At 44.0% G+C, this 14,791-nt stretch overlaps 1 protein-coding gene across 7 annotated transcripts in view; it reads right to left on the bottom strand.

Moving 5' to 3' along the window:
- Nucleotides 1-14,791, bottom strand: part of MTHFD1L (methylenetetrahydrofolate dehydrogenase (NADP+ dependent) 1 like) — a 240,429-nt gene that overhangs the window by 60,857 nt on the left and 164,781 nt on the right. For all 7 annotated transcript variants that reach the window (XR_010157792.1, XR_010157793.1, XR_010157794.1 and 4 more), the window contains exons 25-26: nucleotides 6,957-7,064; nucleotides 4,444-4,596 (exon numbers count right to left, since the gene is read on the bottom strand). Coding sequence is in view for 4 of the 7 variants with exons in the window: in XM_024357475.3 (XP_024213243.2) it covers nucleotides 4,444-4,596; nucleotides 6,957-7,064 (261 nt within the window). In the remaining 3 variants the exon portion in view is untranslated. The remainder of the gene's footprint in view (nucleotides 1-4,443; nucleotides 4,597-6,956; nucleotides 7,065-14,791) is intronic.

The following is a 14,791-nucleotide window of genomic DNA, read 5'->3' as shown; positions in this document are numbered from 1 at the left end:
TCTCAGTTTGGACTATCTTTCTGGAGTGGATAGATGAATATGTATTTCAGCAGCACCCTAATAAGTGCACATTGGGTGACTAAGCACAAGAGTGATTCATTTTGCTAGAATTTTCCCACCTGCAGGAGCCAGTCCCCCTGGTGTCCCCATTCCCCGTCCCCTCAGTCATCTCAGCAGGAAATTACTATCCTGTCTCCCACACGGGTGATGAATGTTCAAGGCATTTCAGCAGACTGTGGCAAGGCCCAGAATGGGGTCAAGTAAAAATAAATACCAGTCCTTATTAGGAGATCCTGGCCCCTCTGGTGCGTGTGTCCCACTACACATGCAGCTTCCTGCTCTGTCATAGAAAGCAGCCCTCTAGGGCCACCGCCTCCAGTGAGAGTTTCCTGACCTCCAGGAACTTCTGTAGTCAGGCACCACTCCCTTCCTCATGCCCCACACCCGATTGTTCCAGGAGATTTCATCACTGTGCACTGACACTCACTGCGACCCCGTGTGTGGCCACAGGAGGAACTCGGCTGAGGGCTGAGAAGACCAGATAATGACACAGAGGGCTCACTTCAGGAAACCAGGGAGCTGCAGCAGCTATCCAGGGCCATTCCACGCATTCATTTTCTAACAAGTCGTAAGTGAAAGAGTGACGTCAGGAGCGGACAGCCTGGTGTCCAGGCATGAGCCATGGCAACAGATTCTGATTTTCCAGAACGGCTTTGGTCTTTACCTAGTGTTGGATACGGTGGCCTTAGCTGGAGTGGGAGGAGATTCACATTGTATATTTGTTTAGTGACTCCAAAGATTTTAAATTATATTGTGTTTTTTATTATTTTATTTCATTTTTTTAGAGACAGAGATCTCACTGTATCTCCCAGGCTGGAGTGCAATGATATGATCATAGCTCACTTTAGCCTCAAACTCCTGGGCTCAAGTAATCCTCCCATTTCAGCCTCCTGAGTAGCTGGGACTCCAGGTACATGCCATGGCTCCTGGCTAATTTTTGTTTAAGTAGAGACAAAGTCTGGCTATGTTGCCCAGGCTGGTCTCAAACTCCTGGCCTGAAGCAATCCTTCTACCTTGGCTTCCAAAAGTGCTTGGATTGTAAGTGTGAGCCACTGTGCGGGCCCCTGGTTTTTATTTAGTGGCTATTAAATGCTCAGTAGTGAATTAAGGTTTCAGTTAAATGCACAATTTTTACACCAAACTATTTTCTTTGCTAATTCACTTCTATCTGCGTCTACCAGCTGTAAACTACCTGAAGCAGAGAAAGCTTCTTTAGGTTGGGGCTCCCTGTAGCCCCGAGCTGAGTGCCTTATGCAGCATTGGCCGAGTGAATGAATTTGTTGGGTGAACTACTGCGGGGTTTAGAGTCCGCAGAGGGTAGGACAGGACAGATCGTGACTGAGGCTAACCTCCTCAGCTACTCTACCATTTCATGCTCTGTTTGGGCACCTCCGTAACCCCTCACCTCGCCTGATGGTCCAGTCTCTCTGGGCCTGCACTGTCCAGCCGCCCTCTTATCCCTAAGCCAAGGCCTTCACCAACTAAAGCTCAGGAGTAAAGTGGCCATCACTGAGGCCATTCTATGTATGCATGTATGTATGCATGTATGTATGCATGTATGTATGTATGTATGTATTTAGAGATGAAGTCTTGCTCTGTCACCCAGGCTGAAGTGCAATGGCGCAATCTTGGCTTACTGCAACCTCTGCCTCCCGGGTTCAAGCGATTCTCCTGCCTTAGCCACCTGAGCAGCTGGGATTATAGGTGCCCACCACCCCGCCCGGCAAATTTTTGTATTTTTAGTAGTGATGGGGTTTCACCATTTTGGCCAGGCAGGTCTCGAACTCCTGACCTTGTGATCCGCCCGCCTCGGCCTCTCAAAGTGCTGGGATTACAGGCGTGAGCCACCGCGCCCGGCCAACTGAGGCCATTCTAACGAATATAAAGCAAGCTCTTCAGCACCCATTTTTGTTAACTGAGGTATAATTAAATTATACACAGGCCCGGCACAGTGGCATGAGCCTGTAGTCACAGCTACTTGGGAAGCTGAGGTGGGAGGATTGCTTGAGCCCAGGAGTTTGAGTCCAGCCTGGGCAACACACGTGAATAGGTCTATGAGTCTGGAAGAATGTATATAGCCATGGAATCACTACCACGTCAAAACATAGGGTATTTGCATTATCCCAAAAAGTTCCCTCCTGCCCCTCTGCAGTCAAACGCTTCCCCTCCCCCAACTCCTGGCAACCACTGATCTGAACTGTAGACCTGAAAATGTCATTCAGAACCCATTTCATCCGGACCCTTCTCCCTGTGTCAACACTGCTACGAGTGGTGTCTGTGGGATTTTTCTGGACGTTCTCTGCCATGCCGCTGCTCCTTCCTTCCTGCCTCCTGGAAGGCACCCCGCTAGGAGTCGGCTGCATTAACGTGGGTGTTTCAGGGGTGTCTTCCTTCACTGTCTTCTCACTGATTTCCAGCTATCCCTGTGTCTCTTGTTTAACGACTGCCTTCACCCATATCCTTAAACCCACCAGGGCGACCTTCTGCCTCTTTCTTTGAAGCACTGTGTCTGTATTTCCAGTGGAGACACAGACTGCTCCTTAGATCCTATTAACCCTCTGAGCTCTCTCTGTTCAAGCCAGGCTCATTTCTGGCTCTGCCAATCTGCCTTCTCCCGTGTCCTTTCCATGACCGATGGCATCACTAGCCAGAGTCACCAAGCTAGAACGGTCCCTTCCCCCGGCCCCCACGGTAGGAGGATACTTTTAGAGTACATCTGCAATTCACCCCCACTCTCTGTATCTACTTCTGTGGCCAAAGTGCAGACCTTGATTGCCTCTGGCCCCAGCTGAATTAACCCACCTCTCTGGGCCTGGTTCTGTTTTCACTAAACATTCTCCATATTGCTGCCAGAGCTATTTTTCTAAAATACACATCAGACCACATTCTTCTCCTCCTTATTTAAAATCAAAAAATCAAAAAAACAAAAAACCAAGAAACAAACAAACAAAAAACCCACCCTACCGTGGCTCCCCAGTGTGTAGAGATCAGATTCAAGTTCCATGAGATGGTCTTCAAGATCCTTGGCCATGTGACCCTGTCCTGCTATCCCAATCCCATTCCCATTCCCATCCCCAGCCACCCCCCCCTCATCCAACTCCAGCCACATCGGATCACCCCAGGAGAGGATGTCACGTATTAGTACTTTGGTGCCTTTGAGTCAAAACTCACTGTTTTGCCAGTTCAGAGGCTGAGCTCTTTTTGAAGAATCCCCTCTTCTTCCACATCCTGGGTAAGTTCTACCCCAGGCATAATGAGCTGTTATCCCCCTGGGCTCTGAGGGCATTCAGAATACCGACACAGTGCTCTCCAGATACCTCTGTGCTATTCAAACCCATGCGTCTCACACCTGCTCATCCTAAAATCTCTGTGCCTCACATGCAGGAAGAATTCAAAAAATGCTGATTGAAAAAACATTGTGTCCAATATTAGATGAAGTATGTAAATATCAAGGCAAGAATCTGCACTTTTTATCTATCTATTGCTTGTTTGCACAATAAAGCAACATGGTTTATTATAAAAAATTATGATAATGTATGCTGTTTAAGCTCAAATCACTTTGCACTAATGATGATGATAATGATGGGTTAGAATATTTTTTTCTTTGCTTGCCATGGGATCTGCTAGGTTGTAAGAATTCTTTTTTGTTCTAAACCAAATTTAGGAGCACTCCCAAAGACAAGAAGTCAAATTTAGGCTACTGACGGTACCAACGGAAGGCTATCACTGTGTAGCTGTACCAAATGAAGCCCATCTTCATGGATTTTAAGCACTTTGATAAGCTTTTATTTATCTGCTCATCTCCTTTACCCCCATAGATAACATAAAATAGCAGAATAATCATCCAATAGCAACATGATCCCATCACAACAACATCAAAAATGAGAACTCCTATGATTCAGTAATTTCCTAAGCCAGAGCTTCCCACCTGACGTGCTGGGGAAGTGAGAGAGGGTGAGGACTGCTTTCCCCAGCCCTTGGGGTGACTGGGCAGATCCTGTCTGGTGTGAGCAGTCAACCCCACTGTGATTACATCATTTTGGGTGCTATGTGTGATAAAGGTTGACAACCACTGTCTTAAGCCATTCTACCATTTAAATAACAGACTGAATTCTCCCAAGTTATGTTCTTACTTGCCTTAGGAAGGAAATTAGTATTATGACTCTAAGGATCCTGAACACATGATCTAAAAAAAGAAAAATCCAAACCACAATGGCAAAAGTAGGTGAGACACAGCGTTTAGAAAAATAGCGAATACTGTACTATTAATTACTCCCAATTTTCCCTAATCCATGATTTTTAAAGAGCAGGTGGAGCATAACGATTTGAGGCACCACGGCAATGCAGAATGGGGAGGGTTTTTGGAAAATGTGACTCACTCACCGTTCCGACCAAAGGGTAAATGAACCCAGCGCCTATGCTGGCCCGAACGTCACTGATAGGTAAGATGAAGTCCCTTGGCACTCCTTTTTTGTCAGGTTGGTGAGACAGAGAAAGGTGGGTCTTTGCCATGCAGATGGGCAAAATTCCAAAACCCTGTGAGAAAGGAAAGAAAATGTGTTCACTGATATAGATGTTAGTCTCCTGTGCTTTTCAATTTGCACTTTATACAGTCTCGGCAGCAATGGTATGCCGGATCAGATCGAGGCACACGCAGGAGCTGCTTGTTACTACTTGTTCACTGAAGAAGCAAGAAGGTGAGGATAAAAACTCATCTCCATGTGATGACTGTTTAGCAGGTCAAGGGTGACTATTGTTTATTTTGGAGGCTCTCTTTAAGAGAAGGCAGTGTTATGTGCATGTTTGGGGAAAGCATGGCTATTTTCAGGCAAAGCAGCAGCTGTAGAAACCACTTTCCAAGACTATTAATATCCGGGACCCAGCAAGGTAGTCTGGAGAAAGGCTCTGCGACGAGGCTCTTACTCATGTTGTTCACTCATTCTGGAGTCAGTCAGGAAGCAAAGGGTTCCTTTGTGTTGGTTTATGAATCATGGCTATTTGATCTGCGATTACATTATAAGAACCAAGATGAGGTCACTATTTAAGCTTCTTGTTTTTAAGGACCAAAGTCTATGTCTGACCCAGAGTTCCAAAGGTGAAAGAGCAGGAAGTCACATGTGGTGTCTCACAAAAAGCACAGTGTCCTCAAAGCCTGGTTCTGATTAAATGGCACACAGTGTTCCTTTAGAGGCTTTGCTAATTCATTGCAACCACATACTTGACACTAACTTTAAAAAAAAAATAAAAATAGAGATGGAGGTTTTGCTGTGTTGCCCAGAGTGGTCTCAAACTCCTGGCTTCAACTGATCCTCTGCCTTGACCCCACAAAGTGCTGGGATTACAGGTGTGAGCACCGTGCCCGGTTGACATCACTTTTAAGGAATATTTCCTTGATAGAGATAAAGGGAATGAAATCTTTAGTTAAATTTTCATAAGACTTAGCCTAAAACTATTTGGAAGATCTTAGAGTCTTATCAACTCAGGGAGGACTTGGACTTGGGGCCATTTTCTTTTTGAAATCTCCACTCTTCTATACTGATAAGAATTTTGCTGAGTGACAATCACAACTGTCTTTCAGAAATGGTGCCAGAATTTTGAATTTCAGACATGGTTAAATATTGAAGTAATTTCTATGAACTAATACGGGTTTGCTAATGTAAAAATTTTGTCAGTAGGCATATTAAAAAGAAAAAAACCAACCAATATGCCATATACTCTCACCAGATTACTTCATAAAAGAAATAACATTTTAACACTGAAAGGAGAAAAGACTTAATATTAGAATAAATGATAGTCTTAAATATCATTATTAAAAACTCATGGGAAAAAAAACCAAACCAACCTTATGAGAATGACCTTATTTTACCTGGTTCATTGCACATGAATGAAAATTTCACCACAATGCCTGTGCACAGAGCAGTGCTTGGGAATCCTTTTTGTAAAGGATAAGCCAAGAACATACAGGGAAAATTCTAAGAATTTAGAACTTTCTGAGTTGCTGACTATTTTACCAAACCTAGGAGAACAAATACCCTGGCTGGCAATGGTAGCATTTAACAAAATTTCAAATGGGTTTACAAAAAAGAATAAGGAGTTGGAGATTTTTTTTAAAGAAAAGGTCAACGCTACCCATCATGAAGTTCTTTAGCCAGCAGGCCCTTAAAGCGTTCTGACTGCTATCTATCTGACTACACCAAAGTAGGAGGGACACTCGAGGCATACGGTCCTTTTGGTGAAGGTGGCTGAGCCTCCTGTAGTGGAGTTGATTGATCATGACTGTCACTGGACTAGATGGTGATGCATGCTGTCAGATCACAGCCACCTTCCCAGCTGTTTGCCTACTTGCCTTTGTCAGTGGCTAGAGGTAGAAGATGATGGAGCCTTCAACCTCAGCGGACAAGCTCAGTAAAAAGCCAGTGAACCGCTTGCGTAAGGAGAACAGCAAACATTCCCATCTTTATAGGCTGCACTCCTATCTGCCTACCCCGGCACCACGCTAGCATTTTTAAGGTAGTAAGAGGCCTGTAAGGAAGAGGAAGCATTGCAATTCATCTAAATCTGACTCCGCAGCTCTACTCCAAAGGATAGTTTCAACATTCTGGGCTGAGTGGGAGGGATGAAAGATCACACATCACCTAAAAACAGGGATACCACCCATATCAGACACATTTATAGTCACAGAAGTAAATGATGCATGGATCAGAGGATACATGCCTCACCATAAAGTTCTAAATATAGTCTACACTCTACCTGAGGATATTACTTTCATCTTGTTAACCATACAACAGATTAAGCAAAGGTTAGCTGGTGAGACATGTACAAATCCTCAAGTCAAGCTGAGTATTCTGAGAGCCTAAGGTGAATTTTTTCTTTTCCCCTAAAAGTAGAACTTTTACCTGTTGAGTGTAACGATCTATTTTGGCTTGTGCCTCAGGAGAGAGTTCGATATCTTTGGCTCCATAGACAGCCTGAGCAATGGTCCTTATCTTGTCCACAATTGGAACCTGGAGAAACACAAATTATAACAAAATTGTATAAGTTTAATCTGGTTAAAGATTTTTTAAAAACTTTAATGAGATTTTCTGTAATTGCTTAAAATTCCCTTATCAGAGTACCCCCTCAGCAACTGCAGGATTCCTAGCAAACCCTCTTTTTTCCTTTTAGCACCCTAAAGCACTGAAATTTTCAGTGTCAGAAATAGATCAGATGTCAACTAGCAAACAAGCCTTAGGTGTTCAGGCAATTTAGAGGCTTCTTATCTAGTTGTAACCATTTTTATCCATTGCAGCATTTAAAAAAATGTAGTTTACTATAATTTCTTTTTTTTTTTTTTTTAAGACAGTATCACTCTGTCACGCAGTGGCACAATCTCAGCCCACTGCAGCCTCAACCTCCCAGGCTCAAGTGATCCTCCCATCTCAGCCTCCTGAGTAGCTGGGACTACAGGGGTGCACCATGACTCCAAGCTAATTTTTTTTTTTTGCATTTTTTGTAGAGACTGGGTTTCACCACGTTGCCCAGGCTGGTCTTGAACTCCTGGGCTCAAGCAAACTGTCCACCTCGGCCTCCCAAAGTACTGGGATTACAGGCATGAGCCATCACGCCTGGCCTGTTTACTATAATTTTCAAATAATCATATATGTCAGGACAGGATTCTCCCAACGAAATTGTGAGTGCTGGTTTTTAAGTGGGTCTGAATATGGGTTCACAGTATTAAAAACAAGTATTTTTTCATGAGCAGTAATGGATTGAGATTTTAACATAAATGCTGATGTGATCAAACACTATATTGGAAAATCAGAGGTTGAACCTACTATCACTTAAGCAAATTATGAGAAGTCATGTGGCATGGAAGAAATGTGAGAAGACTAGATACAGGCAAATAAGTGTGTTGGAGGAGAAGATTTCCATAATGTTAGATTGAAAACCAGGACACAGACTATTGATAGCATACGGCAAGGGATCTTCAGAAACAAGAATGATTCATTAGGAAAATAATATTCCACAGATAAAGTAATTCTAAATTTAAGAAACACATTTGGCAAAATTATCTACAATCCTCCTGTGGGTAAAGATGCGTATGTGGCCAGGTGCAGTGGCTCACACCTGTAATCCCAGCACTTTGGGAGGCTGAGGTGGGTGGATCACTTGAGGTCAGGTGTTCAAGATCAGCGTGGCCAACATGGTGAAACTCCGTCCCTGCTAAAAGTACAAAAATCAGCTGGGTGTGGCAGTGCACTTCTGTAATCCCAGCTACTCAAGAGGCTGAGGCAGGAGAATCGCTTGATCCTGGGAGGCAGAGGTTGCAGTGAGCCAAGATCGCGCCACTGCACCTCAAGGCTGGGTGACAGAGCAAGACTCTGTCTCAAAAAAAAAAAAAAAAAAAAAAAGAAAGAAAGAAAGCATATGCATGATGCAATTAGTGGATTTACTGTTTGGTGAACAACTGCTGAACCAAATGCTGATGGAACAGATGTCAACCAAGGGGCACAAGTCTCCTGTGATGTGCCTCAAGGACTTTGCTTGGCAACAGCTAGTGTCACATTTGTATGAAATACTATTGATACAAGAGTTACCCAAGAGAAAATAAATAAAAGCTAGCACTCTTCCCCTCCCAACCCCGATAGAACCCAAAACTGCTTTAAAACGTGTTTTTCATTACTACAGTTTTTATTACTGTAGAGGTGTTCTGTGGTCTGGAACATAAATATTGAATATTCTAACAAATAAAAAGAAATGAAGGTGCAAGCCTTATAACCTTTCACTGAGGGACATAAAAAGAGTCTGAGTCAATGGAGGAAAATAGTTTGCTCATGGATGAGGAGACTTAACACTGTACAGACATCACTTCTCTGAAACTTACTCAGTTCAATGCAAGTCCAATAAAAATCCCAAGCTCATTTTTGGTTACTTGGCCAATTAGTTCTGAAACTTACAATAAAGGGTTGATGTGGTTTGGATGGTGGTCCCCTCCAAAACTCATGGTGAAATGTAATCCTCAATGTTGGAGGTGGGGCCCGGTGGGAGGTGTTTGGATCACGGGGGCGGATCCCTCATGAATGGCTTGGTGCTGTCCTCATGATAATGAGTGAGTTCTCACTCTGAGTTCTCAGGAGGTCTGCTTGTTGGCACCTCCCACCCCATCTCTTGCTCCCGCTCTTGCCATGTGATGCACTGGCTCCCCCTTCACCTTCTGCCCTGAGTGGAAGCTTCCTGAGGCCCTCACCAGAAGCCCAGCAGATGTTGGTGCCATGCTTGCACAGCCTTCAGAACCATGAGCCAAAATAAACTACTTTTCTTTATCCATTAACCAGTCTCAGGGATGCCTTTATAGCAACTCGAGAGTGAACTAACAGGGTAATGGCATAAATAGTCAGATAACTTTAAAAATAAAACAAAACCAAAAGAACAAAGAAAGAGGACTTTTCTACTAGCTATCAATCATACCACAAAACTATGCTAATAAATTCCATGGGTACTGGCACAAGTATAGACAAATTAATCAATGGAAAAGAAGAAAGAACCCACAAAGACACTCAGCATGTGCAGGATAGTCTATAACAGAGGTGACACAAATCAACAGAGAAAGGCTGACTACCATCTGACTTTTGGCTGGAGAGAAATAAAATTAGATTCCTACCACATACCAGGCCTCCAAATAAACCCAATATGGAACAAAGGCATAAACTTGAAAATTATAACTCTACATATTGGAAGAAAACAGTGAGAACTCTATTATTCTGAAGTAGAGAAGGATTTCTTAAATGAGGTAACAATAGAATAACCCATAAAGGAAATGATATATAGATTTCACTATAGCAAAATTTAAAACTTGTTTTAAGAAGACATTATAAATAATGTCAAAAAATAAGAGAGAGACTGGAAGAAGATATATGCAAATATTTATAAAGTCAAAAGATTAGTAATCTTCAAGGACCAATCTTTGTTAAAACTCTCTGAGCTTTCTAAGATCTATCCCAAAAGCCACCTCCTCCACGAAGCCTTCATGGATGACCCTTAGGCACATGTGAGCATCCTCTTCTTTGACATCTAGATGCCCTTGGGGCGCTCCTACCTGCAGCTTCAGAGGACAGGGATTCACTGGGGCCTGACTGTGAGTGGCTGCAGCAAAAACTCATGCAATCTTGGGGTGTGTGAATGGAGCCCGAGTGTGTGAACAGTCACACAGACTTGGCAGCACCACACTGACACTGAAATCTCTTGGAGGGCCATGCCATACAAAAAATCGAAAGGAGGGCAGAATGTGAACCAAGGGACAAACGTTAGAAGGAAGTCGTTTTGAGTGCAGTGTTTAAGGAAGAACTATAATAACCAGAGCTCTCTCACTTAGCAGTGACCTGTCCTTGCCTGGAGGGTTCTGTATAAGCTGAATATGGTGCCAGGAATGTTGTACAAAGAGTTACTGCCTGAGTACAAAGTTGAGGCTGGGTTAGAGAAAGAAATTTAAGGGTAACTTTTTTTAAAATTTATTTTTGGTAGAGATGAGGTCTCACCATGTTGCCCAGGCTGGTCTCAAACTCCCGGCCTCAAGTGATTTTCCTGCATTGGCCTCCCAGGTTGCTGGGATTACAGGCGTGCCCTGCATGGGCAACTTCTAATGTAAAAGATTCAATGTTCATATTAGCTGAAGAATAAAGAATGGCTGATAAACTCTTTGAGGCTCGGGACCATCTCTTATTTACCTAGAGGCAAGATAGGATACAGCCCCTGGAATATATACAAGGCCCTCCATATACAGTTGAACCAATGAATATTTCTATATTTCCTATTGACTAAGCTTGGGTTCCCTGTGGTTCAATAGCCACACAAGATGATAAGAAAATTCAGGTGTTGATGTGCTGCAGGTAACAGCGCAGAAGACTTTTTCCATGAATCTTAGATCATGAGCAGCCTATGTTGCTGGGCACTCAAGTGCTTGCTCCCAACACTGCACTGAAACTAATGCGAGCTCCTCTGCTGATCAACCAATGCCTGGCAAGGAGCAACCTTTTTTAAGAAATAAAAGTTGGTAGGATGCTGGAAGATACTTCTTGCAGGAAAGAAGCCGCAGGGCAAGTCCAAGGACCTTGCTTTGTTAGAAGTCAGCTCTCAGAAGGGTGTGTTCCCCGGGCAGTAGAACAGTGGTTTTGGGAAGCAGGCAATGTTCCTGTTGCATCCAGTCTCTGGCCTGCACCTACCCCAGTGTGGCCACTCCAACCCTCCATGGGCTCTGCACAAAGGAGCTTGGTGGCTGTGTGAGGTAGAAGGGCTCAGAGAGAACGCAGCCCCTCCTTATGTGTGGTTAAATCATGTAAACTCCCTGAATTTATTTCCTCATTTCTAAGATGAGGATGTGAATACTTCACTATACATCACTGTACTGCACACGTTGAGTCAGTGTAAAACGCAAGCACGTTGTAAATGTCATGCTATACAAACCTTAAGTAATATTATTATGGAGTGAGAACGGTAGGGAGGACTGAAAGAATTACATTTTGCTTGGAAGTACAGCAAAACAAGATACTGTTACTCATAACACATTTAATCAACAGAATGCATTCTTTTTTTTTTTTTTTTTTTTTTTTTTTGAGACGGAGTCTAGCTCTGTCGCCCAGGCTGGAGTGCAGTGGCGCGATCTCGGCTCACTGCAAGCTCCGCCTCCCGGGTTCACGCCATTCTCCTGCCTCAGCCTCCCGAGTAGCTGGGACTACAGGCGCCCGCTACCACACCCGGCTAATTTTTTGTATTTTTAGTAGAGACGGGGTTTCACCGTGTTAGCCAGGATGGTCTCGATCTCCTGACCTCGTGATCCACCCGCCTCGGCCTCCCAAAGTGCTGGGATTACAGGCGTGAGCCACTGGGCCCGGCCTGATTTGTTATTTTTAAACATGAAAATGTTTTGTAAGAAATCTATCTATCTATCTATATAATACGTATATATATATTATTTATTTATTTATTTGAGACAGAGTCTCACTCTGTTACCCAGGCTGGTAGTGTAGTGGCGCGATCTCGGCTCACGGTAACCTCTGCCTTCCGGGTCAAGCAATTCTTTCTGCCTCAGCCTCCCGAACAGCTGGGATTACAGGCTCCCACCACCACGCCTGGCTAATTTTTGTATTTTTAGTAGAGATGGGGTTTCACTATATTGGCCAGGCTGGTCTTGAACTCCTGACCTCAGGTGATCTGCCTGCCTCGGCCTCCCAAAGTGCTGGGATTTCAGGTGTGAGCCACTGTGTCTGGCCTAAAATATATATTTTTAAGAACTTTAATTTTGGTAACATACACATAACATGTAATTTACCATCTTCTTTTCTTTTCTTGTGACCCAGGGTCTCATTCTGGAGTTCGGTGATGTGATCACGGCTCGCTGCAGCCTCAACCTCCTGGGCTCAAGTGATCCTCTTACCTCAGCACACTGTGTAGCTACGACTACAGGTGTAAGCCACCAGCTAATTTCTAAAATTGTTGCAGACATGGGGGTCTTGCTATGTTGTCCAGGCTGGTCTTGAACTCCTGGGCTCAAGTGATATGCCTGCCTCAGACTTCCAAAGTGCTGGGATTACAGCCGCAAGCTACCATGCCTGGCCTAACTTACCATTTTAACCATTTCTAAGTGTACAGTTCAGTAGCGTTAAGTCCATTTATGGTGTCGGGCAACCAACCTCCAGAACTCTCTGTATTTAGCAAAACTGAAACTCTACCCATTAAGCAGCAACTTTCCATGCCCCTCCCCTTGGCCCCTGACAACCACCATTCGACTTCCTGTCTATGAATCTGACGGCTCTACAGGCCCCTACAAGCGGAATCAAGCAGTATCTGTCCTTCCGTGTCTGGTGTATTTCATTTAGCATAATGTTCTCAAGGTTCATCCGTGTGATAGGAGGTGTCCTTCCCAAGGCTGAATAATGTTCCATAGTATGTGTGTGCCATATTTAGCTGATCCCCGCTGACAGACAAGGGGGTTCCCACCTTTCAGCTACTGGGAACAATGCTGCTATCAACAGGGCTGCACGAGTACCTGCTTGAGTCCCTGCTTTCAATGCTTTTGGGCATAAGGCAACATACATTTTTTTGTTAACAACTAAACTTTCTTCCTTTCCAATGTTTATTGGAAAGTGTTTTGGGAATTCCAAGGAGGTGCCAGGCTGACTGTGTGAGATGAGTAGTTGTGGTTTACTTCCTGTAGGACAAGCGCGACCACCCACACATGACGGTACTGTGAGGGGCCAGTAGTACGAATGCATCCCAACTGGGCGGCCCTGCTTCCCTGCCTCAACCCAGGGCTGTGTGCTTCCCAGCAGGCACTGCCATCTATCCAGCTCCACAGTTTCCCAGCACTCAGCACTTCTGATGCTTGGCCTCAACCTCGCCACCACTGGAGAAGATGAAGGTGCATTCTGGTGGCTTCCACAGGTATGACACTGTTTCCTGGGACCTGAAGAGAATGCACTGTCTACAACCTGAGCTACAACCCTGCAGCCACATGCTGAATAAAGTGCTTCAACTCACAGCTCGAAAGCCCATGGCCAAAGTGTGCTCTTGGGACTCCTGCTACAATTTTTGTTTTTCACTCACAAGTATAATTAAGGAAATAAAAATCTTTTGGGTTTAGTGTAAATACTAAAATCTGCCCTGATAAGGTCCTTCCCCTTGCATGCAATCTATTTATATTGTGTTAGCAGGCAAGAAACTTCCTACGGTTAATCTGCTTGATTTGGGGGAGAAGTGTAATCTTTAAAGAAAAAAAAAAAAAAAAAGCCAAGCTCAGTCCAAAGGTCTTGATCTGAACTTGATATTCACTTGTACTTCTCTGTGGTAAATGATAGCTTTTATAAACAAATAAAATGGCCAATTTATGACTGTTTATGCATTAATCATTGCTGGCTTTCTCTTGGTTCTGTAAATATTGACTAATATATTTACTTGCCACATTGTGCCTTGGAGAGATCCCAAAGGCATCTGCTAAGTGATCAAATAACCACCTATGGCAAGTCCTTTCAAGACGTCAGGGCATTGTTCATACAGCTTCAGGGACTTTGTGTACCAAGAACTTCTGATGGATTGGGGACAATGAGACACAGTAAACAACGATGACAGAAGAGAGTGTGCAGTCAAGACTCTGTATAAACATTACTATTAAAGTCAAGAGATCACAGGTTGCAGAGGGAGGCATGAAAATCAGCAAAAGCTGGCAAGACATTAAAAAAAAGCTGGAATAGTGCATTAAAGAAAGGACAGGAGGCCTGGTGCGGTGGCTCACACCTGTAATCCCAGCACTTTGGGAGGCCAAGGTGGGCGGATCATGAGGTCAAGAGAGATCGAGACCATCCTGGCCAACATGGTGAAACCCCATCTCTATTTAAATAATACAAAAATTAGCTGGGAGTGGTGGCGCATTCCTGTAGTCAAAGCTACTTGGGAGGGTGAGGCAGGAGAATCACTTGAACCCGGGAGGTGGAGACTGCAGTGAGCTGAGATCGTGCCACTGGACTCCAGCCTGGTGACACAGCAAGACTCTGCCTCAAAAAAAAAAAAGGATAGAAAGAACAGGAAAAATCTCAATAGGCAAAGAAGGGAAAGAAAGGCAGAAGCCAAGGTGAAATGGTGTCAAACACAGGGCTGAGTGGGACATAGTGAATATTCTGTCTATATAATGCACAGCTGCTTAACATATTAGCTACTTCAAAAGCCTGGTGTCTACACTTGTATCTTTGGTCATTTTTGAACC

Source organism: Pan troglodytes, chromosome 5 (genome assembly GCF_028858775.2).
Source record: "Pan troglodytes isolate AG18354 chromosome 5, NHGRI_mPanTro3-v2.0_pri, whole genome shotgun sequence".
NCBI classification, from domain to species: Eukaryota; Metazoa; Chordata; class Mammalia; order Primates; family Hominidae; genus Pan; species Pan troglodytes.
The sequence above is the reverse complement of the archived record's forward strand: the minus strand, read 5'-3'. Positions and strand labels throughout refer to the sequence as shown.